Genomic DNA, 19,955 nt, shown 5'->3' on the forward strand with positions numbered 1-19,955 from the left:
GTCTTAATAATATATAGGATATAAACAATTTTATTGTATAATGTAAGTTAATTCTGTGTATTTCCTTTCTAAAGATACTACATTTACAATTGAATAAAGTTCTACAATAAAATGAAATTTTCTATTAACTCTTTATTTTCTTGCCTGCCATATTTCTTTTTTTCAAGGCCGTTCTTGCCTTAGCTGCGTCTTGGACCTCTAGACAAGTAGGAGAACGGACGTTGACCGGTACGGTAATAGACAGTGGAGACGGTGTCACTCATGTCATCCCTGTGGTAAGGATATTTTAAAATTACTGAACAAAATAGCAGTTAACATCTAGCAAAGTTTAATTATATAGATTAATGCCACCTTTTAAAAAAACTTGAAATATTATATTTATTTACTAAAATTTGGTCATTGCTCAGCTATAGTTGTGTTTTGCTCACATTATTATAAACAAATTCCAGTTTTGTTTTTTTTTGCTATAGGTTTGCCTGTAGTTAAAAATAATTAGAAAATTACTAGAAGTTTCCAGTTTGTAGTTAGGAAATGATGAATTACAGTATCTGGAATGGAAATGTGCCTTTCTTTTCTTAAACATGGAATTCAGTTTTCCAGTTTGGATTTATGTTAGCCAGTGAATGTGCTAAGTCGCTCAGTCATGTCCAACTCTTTGTGACCCCATGGACTGTAGCCTGCCAGACTCCTCTGTCCATGGGATTCTCCAGGCAAGAATACTGGAGTGGGTTGCCATTTCCTACTCCACAGCCAGTGAATAGTTTTTCTTTCTCTTCTTAATTAACAGATTTCATACTTGTGTTAGCTTTCTACTAAAATGGCAGTTAGTTGAAAGCACATGACCATCAGTGACTTTTGGGAAATTACATTTTTTGAATTAAAAAGCTCAAGTTGTGATTGTGCTTTACATGGATTTAATCAAGCACAATTAAGAAAAATGCATCAGATTGGATTATTTGTGAGAGAAGGCATTTTTCTGCCAAAGACTTTCTACTTCTAATTTTTAATGACAAATTAAATTTTTTCATTGTGCCCAATAGATTCAGAATTATTACTTGAATTCATACTGATCTCTTTGGGTTGGTATATATAGAAATGTTTCTCTTTAAAAAATTTTTTATATTATATTGAATATCATGTAAAGAATGAAATTGTTTTGAACTTTTATTTCTTCATTATTCTTATTCCTCATTTTAATACACTGGGCAACCTCTGTTGACAGTTACATCCTCAGAGTGATTATTAGGTTCAGTTCAGTTCAGTCTGTCAGTCGTGTCCGACTCTTTGCAACCCCATGAATTGCAGCACACCAGGCCTCCCTGTCCATCACCAACTCCCGGAGTTCACTCAAACTCATGTCCATCGAGTCGGTGATGCCATCCAGCCGTCTCATCCTCTGCCTTAGGTTAGATGTCATAATTCACCCTCCTGATATCATAATAGTTTTAGTAATACTTGTCCTTTAAAAAAAAAAATAGAAACTTTTTTGAGATGTAATTCACACGCCACACAATTCATTCGTTTATAGTGTACCATGCAGTGTTTTTTGTATATTCATAAAGTGCATCATTACCAGAGTCAATTAAAAAAATTTTTATCACTCTAAAAAGAAACCTTATATCTTTTAGTATTCACTCTCCCCCTTTACCTTTAGCCCAGTCTACCTTTTCTGACTCGATAGTTTTGCTTGTTCTGGATATTTCATATAAACAGAGTCCTACACTCTTGGTGATTGTCCTTTCACATAGCCCAGTGTTGTCAAGGTTTATCCATGTTGTAGCATGTCTAGTACTTTACTTATTTTGCCAAATATCTTTTTATATGGCTATTCTACATTTTATTGTATTGTATTGGATATTTTAATATCTTGGAAATTAGGGTTATATCTAATATTTTGATAGCTTTTTATAATTTAGTTGGCATATTTTTCTTAGTGCTACATATTCTTTTCCTTTTTTTTTTTTCCAGAATGGGAACAATAATAGCAACCTGTTTAATAGAACTGTTTTGAGGATTAAATAATGGATACATGTATGCTGCTTAGAGATACATAAAGATTCTTAAATTGTTCATTTAAAATTCTCATTTTAACCTCAAGATCTACGTTGTAGATTATATTATCCTTTAAGGACCTCAGTTTACTTACTTATAAAATGCACATGAGTTCCTTAACATCACCAAGTAGGTCATGGTGCTAGGATTTGAACTTGTTCTGCCTGACTGCAGCCTTTTCTTAATATCTACACAGTTAAGCAATAAGATCTTTATCCTTATAGTTAATATTGGAGTAGATAATTTACAAAAAGAAGCTACCAACTTGGAATAGTTTTATGAAGCATATTAAGAATTGGGTGTTCCTATTATTTTTTCCTGCATTCTTTTGAATTAATGGAATGTGTTTTATAATTTCATTTTGTCTTTTTTACTGACTTAGCTATGCTGTGTATTTCTTTGTTATTGTCATTTGATTTTGGTGAGTTTTGCTGTATGGTTTATAGTAAACATCTAACTTATCATAATCTAATAATAATACTCTACTTTTTCATAAATAACTGTGTTAATAAAATTTAATTTTCTTACATTATTTTTGTACTTCTGAGTTGTAGTAAATTTATGAATTCATTCTGTAAAATTAAATTATTTGGAAGTATTACAGTGCATGGACCAGCTCAGACTTAAGTTGATACCTACTTCATTATAAAAATGATAGAAAATATGTGTTAATGATTATTTCCTACAATGAAATTTAAATTTTTTGCTGAAATTATAGAAAATTTAAACAGTAATATCCTGTTTGAAGTCTGTTATCTAAAACCTTTAATACTTCTGAAATTCACTATTTCTTTGCTTTTGAGTCATTTCAGTCTTTGTTATAAACTCTTATCAGTGGGATAATAAATCTAACTTGCCATTCTCATTCATGGTGTCTGTACAGTATTGTAAATTCTGTGGTAAGTTAGCTGTAAAGAATACAGTTGAGGAATAAAGACTAGAAGAGTTTTCCTGGAATGAAGCAATACTTAAGGATACAAATGTAGTAATCTAAGAAATTGATCTTTAGTGATTAGTTTAGGTGATTCTTGAAAACACTGAAAGTAAATTTGACACTTTTTCCCCATCTAGGCTGAAGGGTATGTGATTGGCAGCTGTATTAAGCACATTCCCATCGCAGGACGAGATATAACATATTTTATTCAGCAATTGTTGAGAGACCGAGAAGTAGGAATTCCTCCAGAGCAGTCCTTGGAAACTGCTAAGGCAGTGAAGGTAAAAAATGATTCTGAGAATATAATTCAGTTAGAAATTAAAGTCATGTTTATAATATTAATAGGAAAAATTCTTAAGTCAAGAACAGTAGTTTAAAAAAAGCTTTTGTTACCCAGTTACAAACCACTATTCTTATTTATATTTTTTCTCTATATTTCTTAGAGGAAATTTTGGGGGCTTAGCAAGTTGTTGCTTGTTCTCACCACATTTCACATTTGAGAGGACTAACATATAAGGATATTTATACAAACTGACTTCAACATAGTTACTGTCTTAAGTAAAATAAATGTAGCATGCCTTGGAGGTACTATGGGTTCTGTTCTGTCCCACTGTGGGAAAGGGAGTATCACAAAAAAGCAAGTCACACAAATTTTTTGGTTTCCCAGTGCATTTAAAAGTTATGGTAACACTACAGTCTATTAAGTGGCAATAGCATTATGTCTATAAAATGTACATACTTTAATTTGGAATCCTGTACTTTAATTAAAAAATATTTTTTGCTAACGCATGCTGTCATCTGATAATTCAGATGCCAGATATCTTCAGTTTGTAAAACATACGCTATCGGCAAAGCACAGTAAAATGGGGTATGCCTGTTATTAGTTCACTTCAGAGTCCTCACATCTCAATTTTCACTGATTTATTTATTTCTGATTCTAACAGTTGTCTGTTAGAATAAAATTTTTGGTGTCATTGATTCATTGGGCTATAGGATAGATGCAATGGTAGGTTCAAATGATATGGCAGATAGAAGAAAAATGTGAAGGCTGTGTAAGGTATTTTAATAATTTGTAGGCTACACTAGGGCTTATGCAAAATACCAAAATATTTAGCATTGCTTTTTAAAATTTATCATTTGTCAACATTTCTAAAAAATTTCTTATATGTTTAAAATTTCGTATATGTTTTCGTATATGCTTTTCGTAAAAGCAAAACTTCCCAGGTAAAAATAATTCCATTGATTTGACAGTCTTTGCATGATTATAGTGCATTAATGAAGCATAGTTGCTCTAATATATATGTTACAGGTGTACAGCATAGTGAGCCATAGCTTTTAAAGATCATAGTTCATTCAAAATATTGGCTATATTCCCCATGTTGTACAATATATCCTTGAAGTTTATTTTATACCTAATAATTTGTACCTCTTATTGTATTAATTTGTGTGGTTAAGTCAGGTATTTATTCTGCAATTCTTTTGTATTTTATGTTTTCTCTTTTCTAAAATATAAAGTCCTTTAATTATTGAAACAGTATAAAATTTTGTATGACATTAATGAGTGCTTTCATGAAGTAGCACTGAAATATTAGAAATCAACTCTTTGTTAAATCTTATTCTATTTGTATGTGAAGCCCAGGAGATGAGCTGTTTATTTGTACTATACATATGATAACATCCTAACATAAAATTTTCTTCATCTTAGTCTCTGAATTTTATTTTCTGAAGATATTTTTTGATTTGATTTTAGTTTACTGAAAATAAATACCATTCTGTTTTGCTTTTCCTAAAACAAGAGGGAAAAATTACTCTTCGTTTTCTAGGAGCGCTATAGTTATGTCTGCCCAGACTTAGTAAAAGAATTTAACAAGTATGATACAGATGGATCAAAGTGGATTAAACAGTATACTGGAATCAATGCTATCTCAAAGAAAGAGTTTTCCATTGATGTTGGATATGAGAGATTCTTGGGACCTGAAATTTTTTTTCATCCAGAGGTAAGTCTTGTTTCTTTTTTTAAGATAGACTTGTTTTGAATTATTCCGCAGAAAATACCAGTCAATAGTATCAGAGAGAGTTAATCTCAGGAACTTTCTTTTGAATGCTAAAGTGCTATAGTGAGTAATCTTTACATCAATGTATGTTCTCATCAGCATTGTAAAGTGCTCCCATTTATATAGATTTTTGCCAGGTCATAGTATATGTTTGGCTTTACATTTTTGCTAATCTGATGGTTATGAAATGGTATATGTAATCATTATTTTAATTTTATTTCTTTTGAAATCTCTGATTTCAGTGTCTTTAATTTGAATCAGAGACCAGAATTTAATATTTCTATAAGTCCTTTATTTTTTAACTGAAAAGTTTCTTAATTTTTAATTGTGATATTTAAATCAGTAGTGGTCTAATCTCTATCATGTGTCCAACTTACTTTTCAGTTTGCTAACCCAGACTTTACCCAGCCTATCTCAGAAGTTGTAGATGAAGTAATTCAGAATTGTCCTATCGATGTCAGACGTCCTCTCTACAAGGTCAGTGTTTATAGCAAAATTGTATTCTACGTCACACTTCTAAAAATGTCTTTATTTTCTCTCTGTTGGTGAATGTAGATTTAAAACCACATCTAAACTTCTCTTTATGTAAAAGTTCTATTTATTTATTTTTCTCTACTAATACAGAATATTGTCCTCTCTGGAGGTTCAACCATGTTCAGGGACTTTGGACGTCGTTTGCAAAGAGATTTGAAAAGAACTGTAGATGCCAGGCTGAAATTAAGTGAGGAATTGAGTGGTGGTAGATTGAAGGTAGGTTTTCTCAATTATTGGTGGAAAGGTTGAGGGTGCCTTGATTATTGTATTGGAAATGTAGAATGTCTGCCAGCTTTTCTTTGGAAGGTAAGAGGAGCCTGAGGTATCTAATGGAAAGTGGTTAATTTTATAGATTCATATCCATGATATTCTTGGTCATTCCATTCCTCTAGGATATAACCTATATTTCTGGAAAATACGACAGCCCACTGCAGTATTGTTGCCTGGAGAATTCCATGGACAGAGGAGCCTGGTGGGCTGTCGTGGGCTCGCAGAGTCAGCCGTGACTGAGTGACTAGCACTTTCACTTTTATAGCTATGAGAGAGATTTTTTTAATGTTTATCTCACAAATAATTTACATATAGTAGATTTGTTGCATATTCCAGGAATAATATTCTTTATGAGTCTACAAAATATTAAATACCTTTTATAGCAGGACAACAAAGCAGAGTTGAAAGAGAGAGACTGTTGTGTGATTTCACCTGTTTTCACACACTGACTTTATCCTCTCCTATAGCAGCCTCATAGTGTGAAATGAGATTGGTGGTACAGGAAAATAACCTTTCAATTTCTGTCCTGTAATTTTGGGCTTGCTGTCAAAAAAAATCAAAATTAACTTCAAATTCTCAGATGACTGCTTTACATATTTGTAAGACAAATTTTCAGTAAATTTGTTTCATTTTCATTATGGGATATTGTGGGATATTGAAGCAAAACATTGATTCAGAAGATATGTTACTAAGTAAAACACATTTATGCAGCTTGGAAAATTACCAAGAATGAGGGCTTCATCCGAGACTACCAGTCACCCAGAATTACTTGAAAGCAGTAGATACAACACTCTGCTTTACTGCTGTTTGAAGAATTGCATGATAGCTGACTTTCAGCCCCTAAATTTTGATTATCTTTAAACTATTCCTTGGAGTACAGTAAAAAGTGGTGGTTTAGTTTGTAATGACTCATTGCAGCTAAATGAAAATGTTAAAATATTTTTATGCTTCTTACACATTTCTAAATAAGAACTGATTTTTTTTTTCCTCTCAGTGATATTAGCACTATGCTAACATATCTAATAATATAGGAAAAATCATACATACTGGAGTACTCCACCTTCCCTTTTATTTTATTCAGTAGTTATTTTTATGGATCTTTATAACATCTTTATATATCTGTATTTAAATCTGGCTTTTTTTTCTGTCAATCCAATTTTAAATGACAGTCAAATAGCTTTTTTATAGTAACAAAAAGCCGTATCTTTTTGTGATACATAAATTAAAAATTTTTTTTATTCCAAAATAATTTCATACTTTGAAACTGTTGGCAAATTCTAGTGGAATTCCTATATATTCGTCTCCTAGATTTCTAAATTTTAGCATATTTGCTTTATTTTTCTATTTTTATAAATATATGTATGTATACATGTATCTTCCTGAACTATTTGAGAGTGAGTTGCAAATATAGCCTATTACCCCTAAACGTTAGTGTGTATTTCCTAAAAACAGGCCATTACAATTATCAAAATCAAAATATATATATAAAAATAATATATATATATATATATATATTTTTTTTTTTTTTTTTCTGGTCTAGGAGTCAGTCCAAGATCATATGTTTGAATTTGGTTTCATTTCCCTCTTATCTGGAAAAAATACTCATTTTTTTTTGTCTTTTATAATTTTAATATTTTTGAAGACAACAGGAAATTTATTTTGCAAGCTGTTTCTCAGTTTGGGTTTGTCTGATGTTTTCTTATGATTGGGTTCAGATAATGCATTTTTTGCAGTAATAGTACAGAAGTGATATTGTATTCTTTTTACTGCATTGCATTGCCAAACGCATGATTTGTTTTATATGTTAACTTGGATCACCTGGTTAAGTGTGTCAGGTGTCTCTATTATAAAGTTATTATTTTTTCCTTTATATTTAATAAGAATCTTATAGGATGATACTTTCAGATTATGTATAACTGACTTGTTTTTCATCAAAGTCTCAGCCACTGCTTATAACATCATATTTAGTTATTGCTGTGATAGTTGCCAAGTGGTATTTTGCAAATTCCATTATTTGGAATTATGTTTTGGAATTCCAAATTCCAAGAACTAACACAATATTGTAAACCAACTGTACTTCAATTAAAAGAAACCAGGATTTGGACACTAGATATATATTCAGTTGTTACTGAGGGGTCAGTGCATCTAGGCCTTGTTGGCAGTCAGATGTAGTGTGTGTGTTTGTGTGTGTGTGTGTGCATATAAATCTAGTTCTCTGTTTAAACTAAAAACTACAGATTCATACTGATAATAGAAGTTCCAGAATACTGTAAGGTTCATTCTAGCCTTATACCTTCCTATATTTGTAATGCTCTTCTCTGATGGTGAGAAACCAGCCTTATGTTTGTTGTTTGCTCAGTCCTGGAATACATATGTAGTCATTTTAGAGTTATTGATCCATGCCACTGTGAGAAATAGACCGACTAATGAGAGTTCAGTGTTTGCTTAGTTTTTAGCTTAACCTTGAGGGCGTAGTCCTAATACTGTGTTCATGGGTTACCTGGATTAGTTCGTTTCCCTTACTTTACTGTGGTTATATTTTTTTTAAAAATAATAAAATTAGCTTAATTTGTTTCTGTTACATTGTTTTGCTCTATGTACACCCCCACCTCACATCTTTTTTATTTGTTTATTTTTGAGTATGTACAACTAAGGTTAAATAATACAAGAATTGTTATATGAGTTTACCGTTGAACTGATCTTACTACATCTTTTATAGCCAAAACCTATTGATGTACAAGTCATTACACATCACATGCAACGATACGCAGTTTGGTTTGGAGGATCTATGCTGGCTTCCACAGTAAGTGAAATGAAGCTTTAAAATTTGACCTTTTTGTTTTAAAGATAAAGTAATTTATCAACTTAAACAATTTAGAAGAACAAGAGAAATTTCTTAAATTTTTATGTAATATTGCACAGGAAAGTTTTAAAATTGAACACAAATAAACATAGTATTTTTGAAAAGTGGAATTTATTTGGACTTACTGGTTTTTGGGGTATTTTTTTTGTTGTTGTTCTTGCTAGACATTTTTTGAGTGAGCAGTTCTTTTTAAAATTTATTTAACATATTTTTTTTTTGGATGTGCTGAATCTTCATTGCTGCACGTGGGCTTTTTCTAGTTTCAGCAACTGGAGGCTGTTCTTCATTGCAGTGTGCAGATTTCTCATTGTGGTAGCTTCTTTTGTTGCAGAGCACAGGCTTAACTCTGTAGTAATACAGGTATCAGAAGGTCATTGTTTTTTCTGTGCAAATATTTTAAAATATTAAGTTACCACATAAAAAGTATGATGTTCTAAACTTGAGTCAGGGGAATTAATAAGATACCTCTCCCAAACCAAAACATCTTAAAGTCCCTTTAAAAGATACTTTAAATTTTAACATCCTTCACCTCGTAAGTAGTGGTGCTCTATCCTGTAGTACCTGGAGAAGGAAACGGCAACCCACTCCAGTATCCTTGCCTGGAAAATCCATGGACAGAGGAGCCTCGTGGGCTGCAGTCCATGATGTCGCAAAGAGTTGTACACGACTGAGTGACTTAACTTTTTTAGCTTTATCCTACAGTACACAATATAAAATAAAATGTAAGAACTTTTATTTGAATTATTGAAAACCATACAACCTTGGATTTCAATAAAAGCATTTAAAAATAAGAGGTAAAAGTTATTTTCTTCCTTAATTTGAATTGTCTTCATTTGTGCTGTCTCTATCACCTAGTTGAGTGTGTAACTTTCTCCTTGGAGAAATGAGGTAATAGACTATGGAATAGTCTGTCTATACCAGACCTTCAGTGAGGAAAGCAAGTTCATCTAGAAGTTTTTGGAGCATGACCTGGAATACATCATCTGTAACTTACATGAATGCTGCTGCTTTTCTTGATTCACTGTACAGTGTGGGAAAGCCACAACAGAATAGTTGGGCATTTGAGATTTAGCCTTCCATTCCATTCAATTTTTTCAAAATTGAAAAATTCCAGGAGAAACAAACGTTGAGGAGAGGGATTGGAGAGACTTTTGTCAAATGCTCCTTTTCAGTTTTGGTTATAGACTTGTAGCTGATTTTGAGTCACAGTTGGAATTTCAAAGCTTTGTTCAGCTACCATAAATGGACTGATAAACGTTTTGGATTTAAAGTGGTACATTTTTGACCTTTCCAAAAATCTGTTTTTATTTTCAGCCTGAGTTCTACCAAGTATGCCACACCAAAAAGGATTATGAAGAAATTGGACCTAGCATTTGTCGTCACAATCCAGTGTTTGGAGTCATGTCGTAAAATTGGCTTCATAGTTATTGGGGTTAGGGAGGTGGGGAAGAAATAGTCTTTCTGATTACCTGTTTTGTCTGGATGGCTGGTTTTGAACCTGACTTGAAATAATAAGACCAAACATTAATTATACAGGAATATTTTAATAAGTATATCAACATGCGAATGTAGAGGAGAGCCAAAATGATTAAGTGTTTTTCTTTAGATTGAATATTTGAATCTTACGTGTATCAAAAGAAGTGGGTTTTAGTTCTTTCTGTGCCCTGGTATTTTGTATATTATTGAATTATCCAAGATTTGATGGGATTTATCAGTATGTAGATAGCTCTATAATGCTTGAATTGTACACTTTGAAGTGTGTGCAATGCAAGAGCTTGTTTATATTTCATACTTTTTATACTTTGAGGAAAAAAAGTCAAAGAAAAACTAGTATTTGAGGGTAAAAATAAAAAAGTGACCAAGTAAAGGATAAATACAAAAAATAGCCTGTGAGACTTGGCGTACACACACACTCATGGGATTCCAGTTATTATGAAGTGCTTCCACCCTCCTGTGCCCCCCAATGGTTTTCTTTGCAAGTGCTTTTGGAACTAAGAAGCTAGTGTCTTGGATTAACTGATGCCTGCTAGTGCTTTCTGATTACTTGCATTCTGTTTTCTCGCTTTAAAGGAAAAGTAAAGACAAGACTGTTGGACCAGTATTGCAGTTCTGTAGTGTCATTTCTTATTAAAAAATGAATAATTTGATTACCCAAATTGGTATATTTAAAGCCTAACACCATTCTAATAAAGGCACAAATTTCTTTTTAATACTTGTTTTAAGCTCTTTAATCTTTATAAGTTAACTAATAAATCTATTTTCTTCAAACCTCTGCAATAGTTCTTTAAAATCTCAACAGTTGGTTAGTGAGCTGACTTTTTTATGTGCTCTAAACAAATAATTGTGAACTTTTAATATGTTGAGTGCTTTCATTTTGATAACTGGATCTCCATTTGATATTTTCATTTGTATAACTCATTTGCAGTCCAAAAATTTTTTTAGTGCCAGTCCCTGACATATCATGGAAAGTTAATTTTCATTACATTTTAAAATAATCTGGATCATGAAGAACAAGTGATGAAAATAAATTAAAACTGAATTACCTTTTCTAATGTTTTTTTTTTAGAAGCAGTGTCGTTCTACTTTGTGTTTATATATTTATATGCTTTTTATTTCTGTTGAAATAGTAGAATTCATTGAAATCTCTCTATATATGTGGTAGAAAATTTCTTGTGAACTTGAAATTTTGCCAGTTATTTATAGAAGACTAAAATGAGAGATGTTTTGTAGGCTTTTAGAACTTAAGCAGTAATACCAGTGAACACTTGAACTTCATTAACCATGAAAAACCACACAGGATTAATATTAATATATACTTCTGTCCAAAAATCTAAGAACAGTTAAAGTGTTTTTGTCTTTAATATAGATTTGAGGAGTAAACTTTAGTTTTTATTTAGAGTGAATATGGATGTTTAAAATTATATTAATCATTTATGTGAATCTTAATTCTTTTGAGTGTGGCAGTCAGGAACATACTGTATGTTGTAAAATGGTAATCCTGTCAGGATCAAAGATCTTGTTTTATTTGAAAAAGTATTTCATGAACATTGTTAAAAAAAAAAAAAACTGTTCAAGTAGTACCAAAGAGTACATAATGAAAGATTTCTTTCCTACCCTAGCCTCATTTTTTCTCATCATTACACTCTTAGAATGTCTTTTATGTCCTTGTAATTTTCTGTGCATATAGGAATGAATATAGCTCCCTTGTTTTACAGAAATAAGAGCTTACTATATATACTGTTCTGCACTTTGCTTTTTCAAAGATCTTTTGATACAGAACTAAATTAATAAGCATTAAAGATTTTATCCACCTGGCCCAATACAGTATTATTATTAGTATTGTCATAACTGTCTTTTCCATCTGAGATGATTGAATAGTAAATAAATAAACTTGAGGGTCAGAAATTTTATTTTAAGCTTAAACTTACTTGGGGAAACAAGAAGTCTCTAGCCTTTCCTATATGTTTCCTGGTATATAATATGATAGAAACAGTGGTCTTACGTCCTTTACATCTCTCCTGTCATTGTATATCATTAATTTAAAGCACCCTTGGTTGTATATGTATAGAGGTTGGCCAAGGTGATTAAAACCTATAACACCAGTATAAGAGACTGCATAAGCATGTTACATTGGAAAAACACCAGACTGAAGCCTAAAGCCAATTGTTGAAATTTTTATTCTAGTTCTACAGATTGATAATACAAGTCCTTCAACTTTTATTATTGTTGTTATTGTTAAAACATGAAAAAAAAAATTATATAATCATGGACATATTGTTTGAACTTGCTCGACCTTAATTCAATTTATATATAAGATAGTAGTGTTATCTGGGAGCTTCCCTGGTAGCTCAGCTGGTAAAGAATCGCCTACATGCGGGAGACCCTGGTTTGATTCCTGGGCCAGGAAGATCCCCTGGAGAGGGGATAGGCTATCCACTCCAGTATTCTTGGGCTTCCCTGGTGGCTCAGATAGTAAAGAATCTCCCCGCAATGTGGGAGATCTGGGTTGGAAAGATCTCCTGGAAGAAGGCATGACAAGCCACTCCAATATTCTTGCCTGGAGAATCCCCATGGACAGAGGAACCTGGCAGGCTGCAGTCCACGGGGTTGCAAAGAGTTGGACACAATTGAGCGACTAAGCATATCACAGCACAGTGTTACCTGGATTAACAATGCAGTTTTTATGAGTTGTGAGACTAATCTGTTTGTGGTAGTAAAGATGTTTTTAAAGGTCTCTTTTTTGATAGGCAGGACTTTTAATCAATTGGAAATACTAACAGACAGAAATAAAATAGATGATGGCTCTCTCTAATATGATGTTTACTCTTTGGTAAGTACAGCTTACCCTTAAAATCTCTAAAAGATGTATACTGCAAGTAATCATCCTGTTCTGATCGATCTTCCTTTTTGATAAGAGATAAGGCAGTTAATATATTCAGGTCCCTTAATATACATTTTTTGGTTTGTTTTCAAAGCTACTTTAAAAAATGGAAATAAATTGTTCTTGCAGTTTCTAGAAATACCTTCAGAAATAAAATGAACTGTGTGGATAATAGGCTATTATGTTCTCTATTCTTTACTTAATTTCTAGAGAAGTCCTAGAGAATATGTCTATATGAATAAAAACTTTCAGATAACCCTGAAGGTGGTACTAGAGTACTTGTAACAATGTTGAGGAAATTATTTGTAATGTAAAAGCTTATTTGTGTCATTGTAAAGAGTGCTGTTATAAATACTGGACTTTCTGTCACTAGTGAAATCCAGTGAATTTGTGATTTTCTTACCATCCCATCTCTGACTCTTGTGACCCCGTACTCCCTGATATTTTGTAATTCATCTTCAGTAACCTTGAGTACCTTGGATAGCCCTTGGCAGTCTCTTCTTTAACTGTTAACACCAAGAATCTCAGCTTCGGTTAACAGGGACTAAATATATTAGCTAACATACAAACCAAAATATGTGCCAACTCTAGGAGTGAAGCATTCTCTCATTCATATTGGAATCCTGTCTTTTAGAATATGTTTCTGTGTAATAACACTTACTCTATATAGTTGGCCTGGGGCAGAGTTGTTATTGAGAGTTTATAAGGAACTTTCACAGCAAATTCAGAAAATAAAAATTTATTTTTATAATTAGTTCCATATCACATCTAAGCTAACCTTAAGCAACAATATTTAGATCTGCTTGTGAGTATGAAAAGTTTTTAGACATTAGTGGAAACGGATTTCTGCGACTCATTGTTAATAACACCATAGTACTATATAAGTGTTCATCTCTCTTCCACATTTTCCCCCAGCATTCCAGAGTTTTCTTTATAACCTGCTTGGTCTTGGTAGAACCTTAACAAAAACAAGTTAAAATCTATGGTTGTCTTTGATATTCTCTATGCCATAACCCAGTTTAACTGATACATTTTTAACTTGGAGCTGAAAGGAAATAACACCTATTTGAATTTAGAATTACTTTAACATTGTTCCAGTGTCACAGGCACAGTAAAAAAAAAACAAAAATAGAAATGAATGATTTAGAAAAAGTGGCAATTGGGGGAAAAAAACCTGAAAGAAGAAAATAAGGAAATTAAAAATGGAAGAAGAAAAGTATTCTTTATTTTGATTTAGCAAATTATTATTCTTATACTGTTTTCCAGTGTTTCTTCACTTTTGGTGATTTTTATGTATTACATTTAAAGCTAAGATGCTGAGTCAAAATAGTTTCAGTTTTATTCAGACATTACAACTCATTTATACTCTATGTAGTGCATCAAATCTGGGGCCTCTAATCTCATGGGCACTTCTTGACTACATACTGTGATTCAGGCACTGCATGAGGGTGAATAGAACATCTGCCCTGAGCTCAGAGGCTAATGTATTAGTAAAGATGCTCTCAGAGGAGTGAGGAATATTTTGCCCTGAGTTTTGCAAAACATCATGTTAACTTAGAATTTCTTTTCGTAAAGATGGTGGTGGTGGTAGTGGGTTTTAGGGAGAAAACTCAGGTGAAGTGGAAAATACATACACAATATAAGTGTGCTAAGTCACTTCAGTCCTATCCGACTCTTTGTGATCCTATGGATTGTAACCCACCAGGCTTCTCGGTCCTTGGGACTCTCCAGGCAAGAATACTAGAGCTGGTTGCCATTTACTTCTCCAGAGGATCTTCCTCACCCAGGGATCAAACCTGTGTCTTAGTCTCTTGCATTGGCAGGCAGGTTCTTTACCAATAACCCCACCTGGGAAGCCCAATATAAGTGCGGCTGTGGTTTAAAATTAGCTTCCCTGATGGCTCAGAAGGGAAACAATCTGCCTTCAATGCAGGAGACCCAATTTGATCCCTGGAATGAGAAGATCCTCTGGAGAAGGGAATGGCTGGCTACCCACTCCAGTATCCTAGCCTGGAGAATTTGTGGACAGAGAAGCCTGGTGGGCTACAGTCCATGGGGTCACAAAGAGTAGGACACTACTGAGTGACTAACACTTTCAACACTTTATGGTTTAAAATTAGTATTTTATGTGTGCCTGAGATTCTTAAAATACTGATAAATGTTACCCAACAATAGTTGACAAAAGTGAAATCTCAAAGTAGGGTTTGTCTTATCCATATACTCTTTCTAGGGCCTTACGGTATTGTCTGGCACAGTGTGGTGGTTAGGTGGCTGTGTCTGATAGATGAATGAATAAAAGCCATTTTTCACTGAAATTAACAGTTTGAGTTACTTGAGTATATAGCTTTTTTCCTTAAAAAAATATCTGTATCAGAAAACTTAAGACTGAATTATTAATGTTTTTTAATGCCAGTAGTTTTTGCCTTAAAAATAAAACAGTGATACTTTACACAAAACAGTGGGGAATTATTTAAATGATCAAATTTTCTGAAGTAGATCTTCAGTAGTTCCTTAACTAGGTCTTTGATCATTTTGAAATCTCTGATGTAAATGACCATGTCTCTGAAAATCATTGCATTGTACAAGGCTAATTGAAATGCCCTGAAATGTTTTGTAACATTCAATATCAACAGTAAAAAAACTCCTGATTTCTAGCTCTGGTTTTTATTGATCAGTTATGATTGTTTTGTTCAAATTTCATTTTAAACCAATTGATTTAGAGGTGATGACTTCAAAATTGCCTCCATTTTCAATTAATAAGTCAGTGGTATGGTAGGCTGTTAATCTCTTGGAGTTTTATTAGAAAGTTAATACTGGAATTAGAACCACACAGTCTTTCTCTTATTGGCCATACATGGTATCATTCCCAAACAAATTCTTAAGAATCCATTGTTTAGAAGGCTGGGCAGTAAAAAAATCTGAGACTTGTTTTTGGTGCCATGATGCTTAGCTGAGATGTCACATATATTCATGAGATGATAGAAGTACTTCACAGAGAAGTACTTCACTTTGTATTGAAATACTACTGGTCTTTCCTGAGATCCTGAAAGAAGAATAAGATTTTGGTAGTTGGAGAGTAGATGGGGAAGATGTTTTTAGTTATAGAAGAAACAGCCTGTGAAACGGTTAGTAGTTGGGCAGAGAGAGAGCAAGTGATTGTAGACAAGTTTGAAGAGTGGGGCATAAGATGAGAAGGTGTCTCCTTCAAACACTGACTGACTTAAAAGTTGATGCAGTTAAGGTTGATATCACACCCAAATTGACATCAGTATCACTGGGGAATTTTCAGAGTTTGGTCTACTTAAACTCACTTTATAGATGAGGAAACACATTGTGTGAGACCACTTTAATAGTCGCAGAATAGGACTTGTTGGGAATGATACTTGTTTATATTGAATAGCATATGATTTTGTTTTCCAAAATTTATTTGGCAACATTGCTTAGCCTCTCAGACTCATCATTCTCTTGGGAGAGCTCATACCAGCATTCTTATGCTAGATGCTGTTTATAAGAGGAAGGTGTTAAATGACTTAATGTCTACCAAGTCGTGCATGATGCCCATAGTTACCAGGCCAGAGGGCTGAATGAATAGCAAGAGCCTAAAACTCAGGATGTCTATTTGAGACTGAATTAGATGTTAAGAGGCAATGGTCTTTAAAAAGAAAGTAAAGGACACCTCATATACAGAACAAGCTTTGGAATCTTAAACTGTCCCAATATAGGTGAAATGGCATATTTGAGCTCTTACACATTTTAGCCATGTATCTCTAAAATGCTAAATTTATGTACCATATTTCAGCTCTCACTAATACTGAAATTTAAATTTGTCAGTGGCATAACTTTTTTTATTAATTAGTACCTGAACTGGTTTTAGAAACAGAGAATGCATTTTTAGACTACAAATAAAAAGTGAAGTTTATGATAATGTTAGGAAGTTATCATGGCATGTGGGAAGTGCTCAGATATTTCTTGGAAAAAAGATCTGGTTCAAAAAGGACTTGTGGAAATGATATTTCTGATCTTGTCACTGTTTTGATCCAGTAATTTAAAAGAATACTTACAATGCAGGCAGGGGGATATCTGTTTTAAAAATAGGTCACAAATTTGGCACAAATTAAAAATTTACATATACATTTATAGCTGTCTTTAAAATTCATCTTTTGTAAGATGGTTCATTGAAAAAGTAGTTCAACACTTTAGGTATATATTTTAATAACTTCAAGGATTTGCTAATGATTCCACATTTGGATTGCATTTGAGTTGTATGTCTGAATTCATCTGTCATTGATATATCTAAAAAAATACATATATGGTTATTTGATCTGAACAGTACTATTTTCCTACCTAATTTTCTTTTCCACCTTTATAAAATGAAAGTAACAACTCTGGACATTATTTCTTAGGGCATTGGAAGAATGAATTAAATGGTTTTAAGTACTTTTTCCCCAAGGAGAAAGATACGACTTCTTAAACCCCACGTAGGAGACTACACTTAATCTTTAGCATTTTTATATTATTGAAATTGAAGGTACTACTTGTTTTTACCTATTTCACAAAGAAGACACATGATTTAAAAGACATTTAACAGATGGAAGGAGTGGCAGAGGTAGCTTTTGAGTTTAGTCTTTGAATCCATCCACTAGATATCTCTCTCTTCTCCATTAATGAATATATTTCATTTAGATTTGCTGCTGTCAAGAGCAGTTTGGATCTGAGTTATACCAAAAACATTCACTTTCCCATTTAAAGGATGCCATTTTCAGCATGGCTTTTAAAAATGAAATATTCCTTAGGCTGTTTCATCGTTCAGAGTGTGATTTATTCTGCAGTATTTGTTAGGAACATTCTGTATACTAAGTACTGTTCAAGATGCAGGGACTATAATAGCAAAACAGAAGTGGTATTTGCTACCTGAGACTCTTTAAGGTTAGGCTTTGTTCAATTTCTCTTTAGTGATGTAGATCATTGGAGAAATGCCAAGTTAATTGCAAAGTCAAAGAAGTCTAAGATTCGTTACATCTCATGTTACAAAGACATGATTTGTTAATTGTCTTGAATACATGCAGACTTGAGACACCCACCAACTTAAGTTTTTTAAGGTTAATATATAAAGGGTAAATTAAGGTTTCTTAGAAAAAAAAATTAAAAATTACCTCCATTTAGCAATGTGTGATCAAGAGTTCCTTGCGGTGGGGTATTTTATCCATCAAACTGAATGTTGGGTGAAACAGCATGAATTGGTTTGGCCCATTGCTCTTCCTGTTTTAGTCTGATCTGAGGTACTGTGCTTTGGCCTCAGGATTGTGATCTCAGTTTTATATTCCAGAATATATTCAAGGTATGTATACCCTTTTCTGGACATTGGTTAGTCCTTTGCAACAGAAAATCTCAACTTTTTTTTTTTTAACTGACATCATAAAATTACAAGAACTGGGAATTTATGGTGTTCTGAGACCAGGGGCTGTGTGCTCTGTGTCACCTACATTCTTGGCAAGATCATTTCCCATTCCCCAGCAGCTTTCCTTCTTGGGCCCTTTATATTCTCAAAATGAGCACCAATAGCAAAAGGAGATGATTAAAGTTCCTTCAGTATTAATAAGTGGCCTTGAGCCTTAGTAGCAAAGAAATGAACTGAAGTTATACTTTATCAAAGAAGCAAGCATTTTTATTTCCTTATATCCTGTTAGGTTTTCTACCAGCGCTTCCTCATAAAATGTGCAAGGTGAACTCCAGTGGCACAAGCCTAAAGCTAACTCTTAAAAGAATGCTTTATTGTGAGTTTGAGGGATGGCAGTTGAGATTGAGATAGAGCTACCTGAAGTTTAATGCAAATTTTTATGAAGTGGAATAAATGCCTGTGTATTGTCTTGACAATACATAGATATTAGGATTTTAAATGACCTTGAGATAACTCTGGAGAAAGAACTTGCACATTGAACCAGGCAGGAGACCCCTGGCTCTGTGACACAGCTGCAGTAATACATGTCTCTTGTCACTCCCAATTTCAAGAAGGGGCTCTACAAATTGACTGAAAATCTTTTATGGGGAGATGCCTTGCTGACGTCTGTCACCACTTCTGCCTCTGAACATTTGTCTGTTCTGAGATCGGGGCCAGTTGCCCTAGCTGGTCAACAGGGCATGGTAGAACATCAGTACTGTGCTTAGTCACTCAGTCATGTCCAACTTTGCAATTGCATGGACTGTAGCCCACCAGACAACTTTGTCCATGGGAATTCTCCAGGCAAGAATGCTGTAGGGGATTTCCATGCCCTCCTCCAGGGGGTCTTCCCCATCCAGGGATTGAGTCCAGGTCTCCCGCATTACAGGTTGATTCTTTACCATCTGAACCACCAGGAAACCCCAGAACATCAGTAAGGAAGTCTTGTGTTCACCACATTGTAGTACATTTACCTTAGAATTATTAAACTCAGAAATTCTAGTGCCATGTCTTTTTATGTATGCAGACAGCGTGTCTTGTGAACTACAGCTTTTTGTACTGTCTGTCTGTTGGTTTACACCCACCACACCAATTTACAGACATGCCCTACCAGTGTGTTAACATCTCATGATGCAGTGAGTGGAAAGTGTTCTTAACACACAAAAACCCTTAAGAGTGACTTTTAAAATAGTTTGGTGGTGGTTTCAGGGACTTTGAAGAGCTCCAGCACCATAGTGCTTTATATCAGCACAGAAAGAATTCAGCAAGAGGCAAAGCGATAGGTAAGAAATGATTTATTAGAATAGGGCACTTCTGAGGCTTACAAGTGGGTGGGTGAGAGGATGCTGTGCTCCAAGAACTTACTGGGCTACAGTTTTATAATCAAAGGAAAAGTGGGGAGGGGGAGAAAAACAAATTTTTTGGTGTAG

General features: G+C 33.5%; 1 protein-coding gene across 1 annotated transcript in view; it reads left to right on the forward strand.

Moving 5' to 3' along the window:
* The window catches only part of ACTR3 (actin related protein 3), a 47,408-nt gene extending 36,160 nt beyond the window's left edge, over positions 1 to 11,248 (forward strand). The window contains 7 exon segments of the mRNA NM_174226.2: positions 168 to 275; positions 3,124 to 3,267; positions 4,810 to 4,983; positions 5,425 to 5,517; positions 5,665 to 5,790; positions 8,564 to 8,647; positions 10,022 to 11,248. Of these exon segments, the coding sequence (NP_776651.1) occupies positions 168 to 275; positions 3,124 to 3,267; positions 4,810 to 4,983; positions 5,425 to 5,517; positions 5,665 to 5,790; positions 8,564 to 8,647; positions 10,022 to 10,117 (825 nt within the window). The 3' untranslated portion in view covers positions 10,118 to 11,248.
* Positions 11,249 to 19,955: the final 8,707 nt, after the last annotated feature.

Source organism: Bos taurus, chromosome 2, assembly GCF_002263795.3.
Source record: "Bos taurus isolate L1 Dominette 01449 registration number 42190680 breed Hereford chromosome 2, ARS-UCD2.0, whole genome shotgun sequence".
Lineage (NCBI taxonomy): Eukaryota > Metazoa > Chordata > Mammalia > Artiodactyla > Bovidae > Bos > Bos taurus.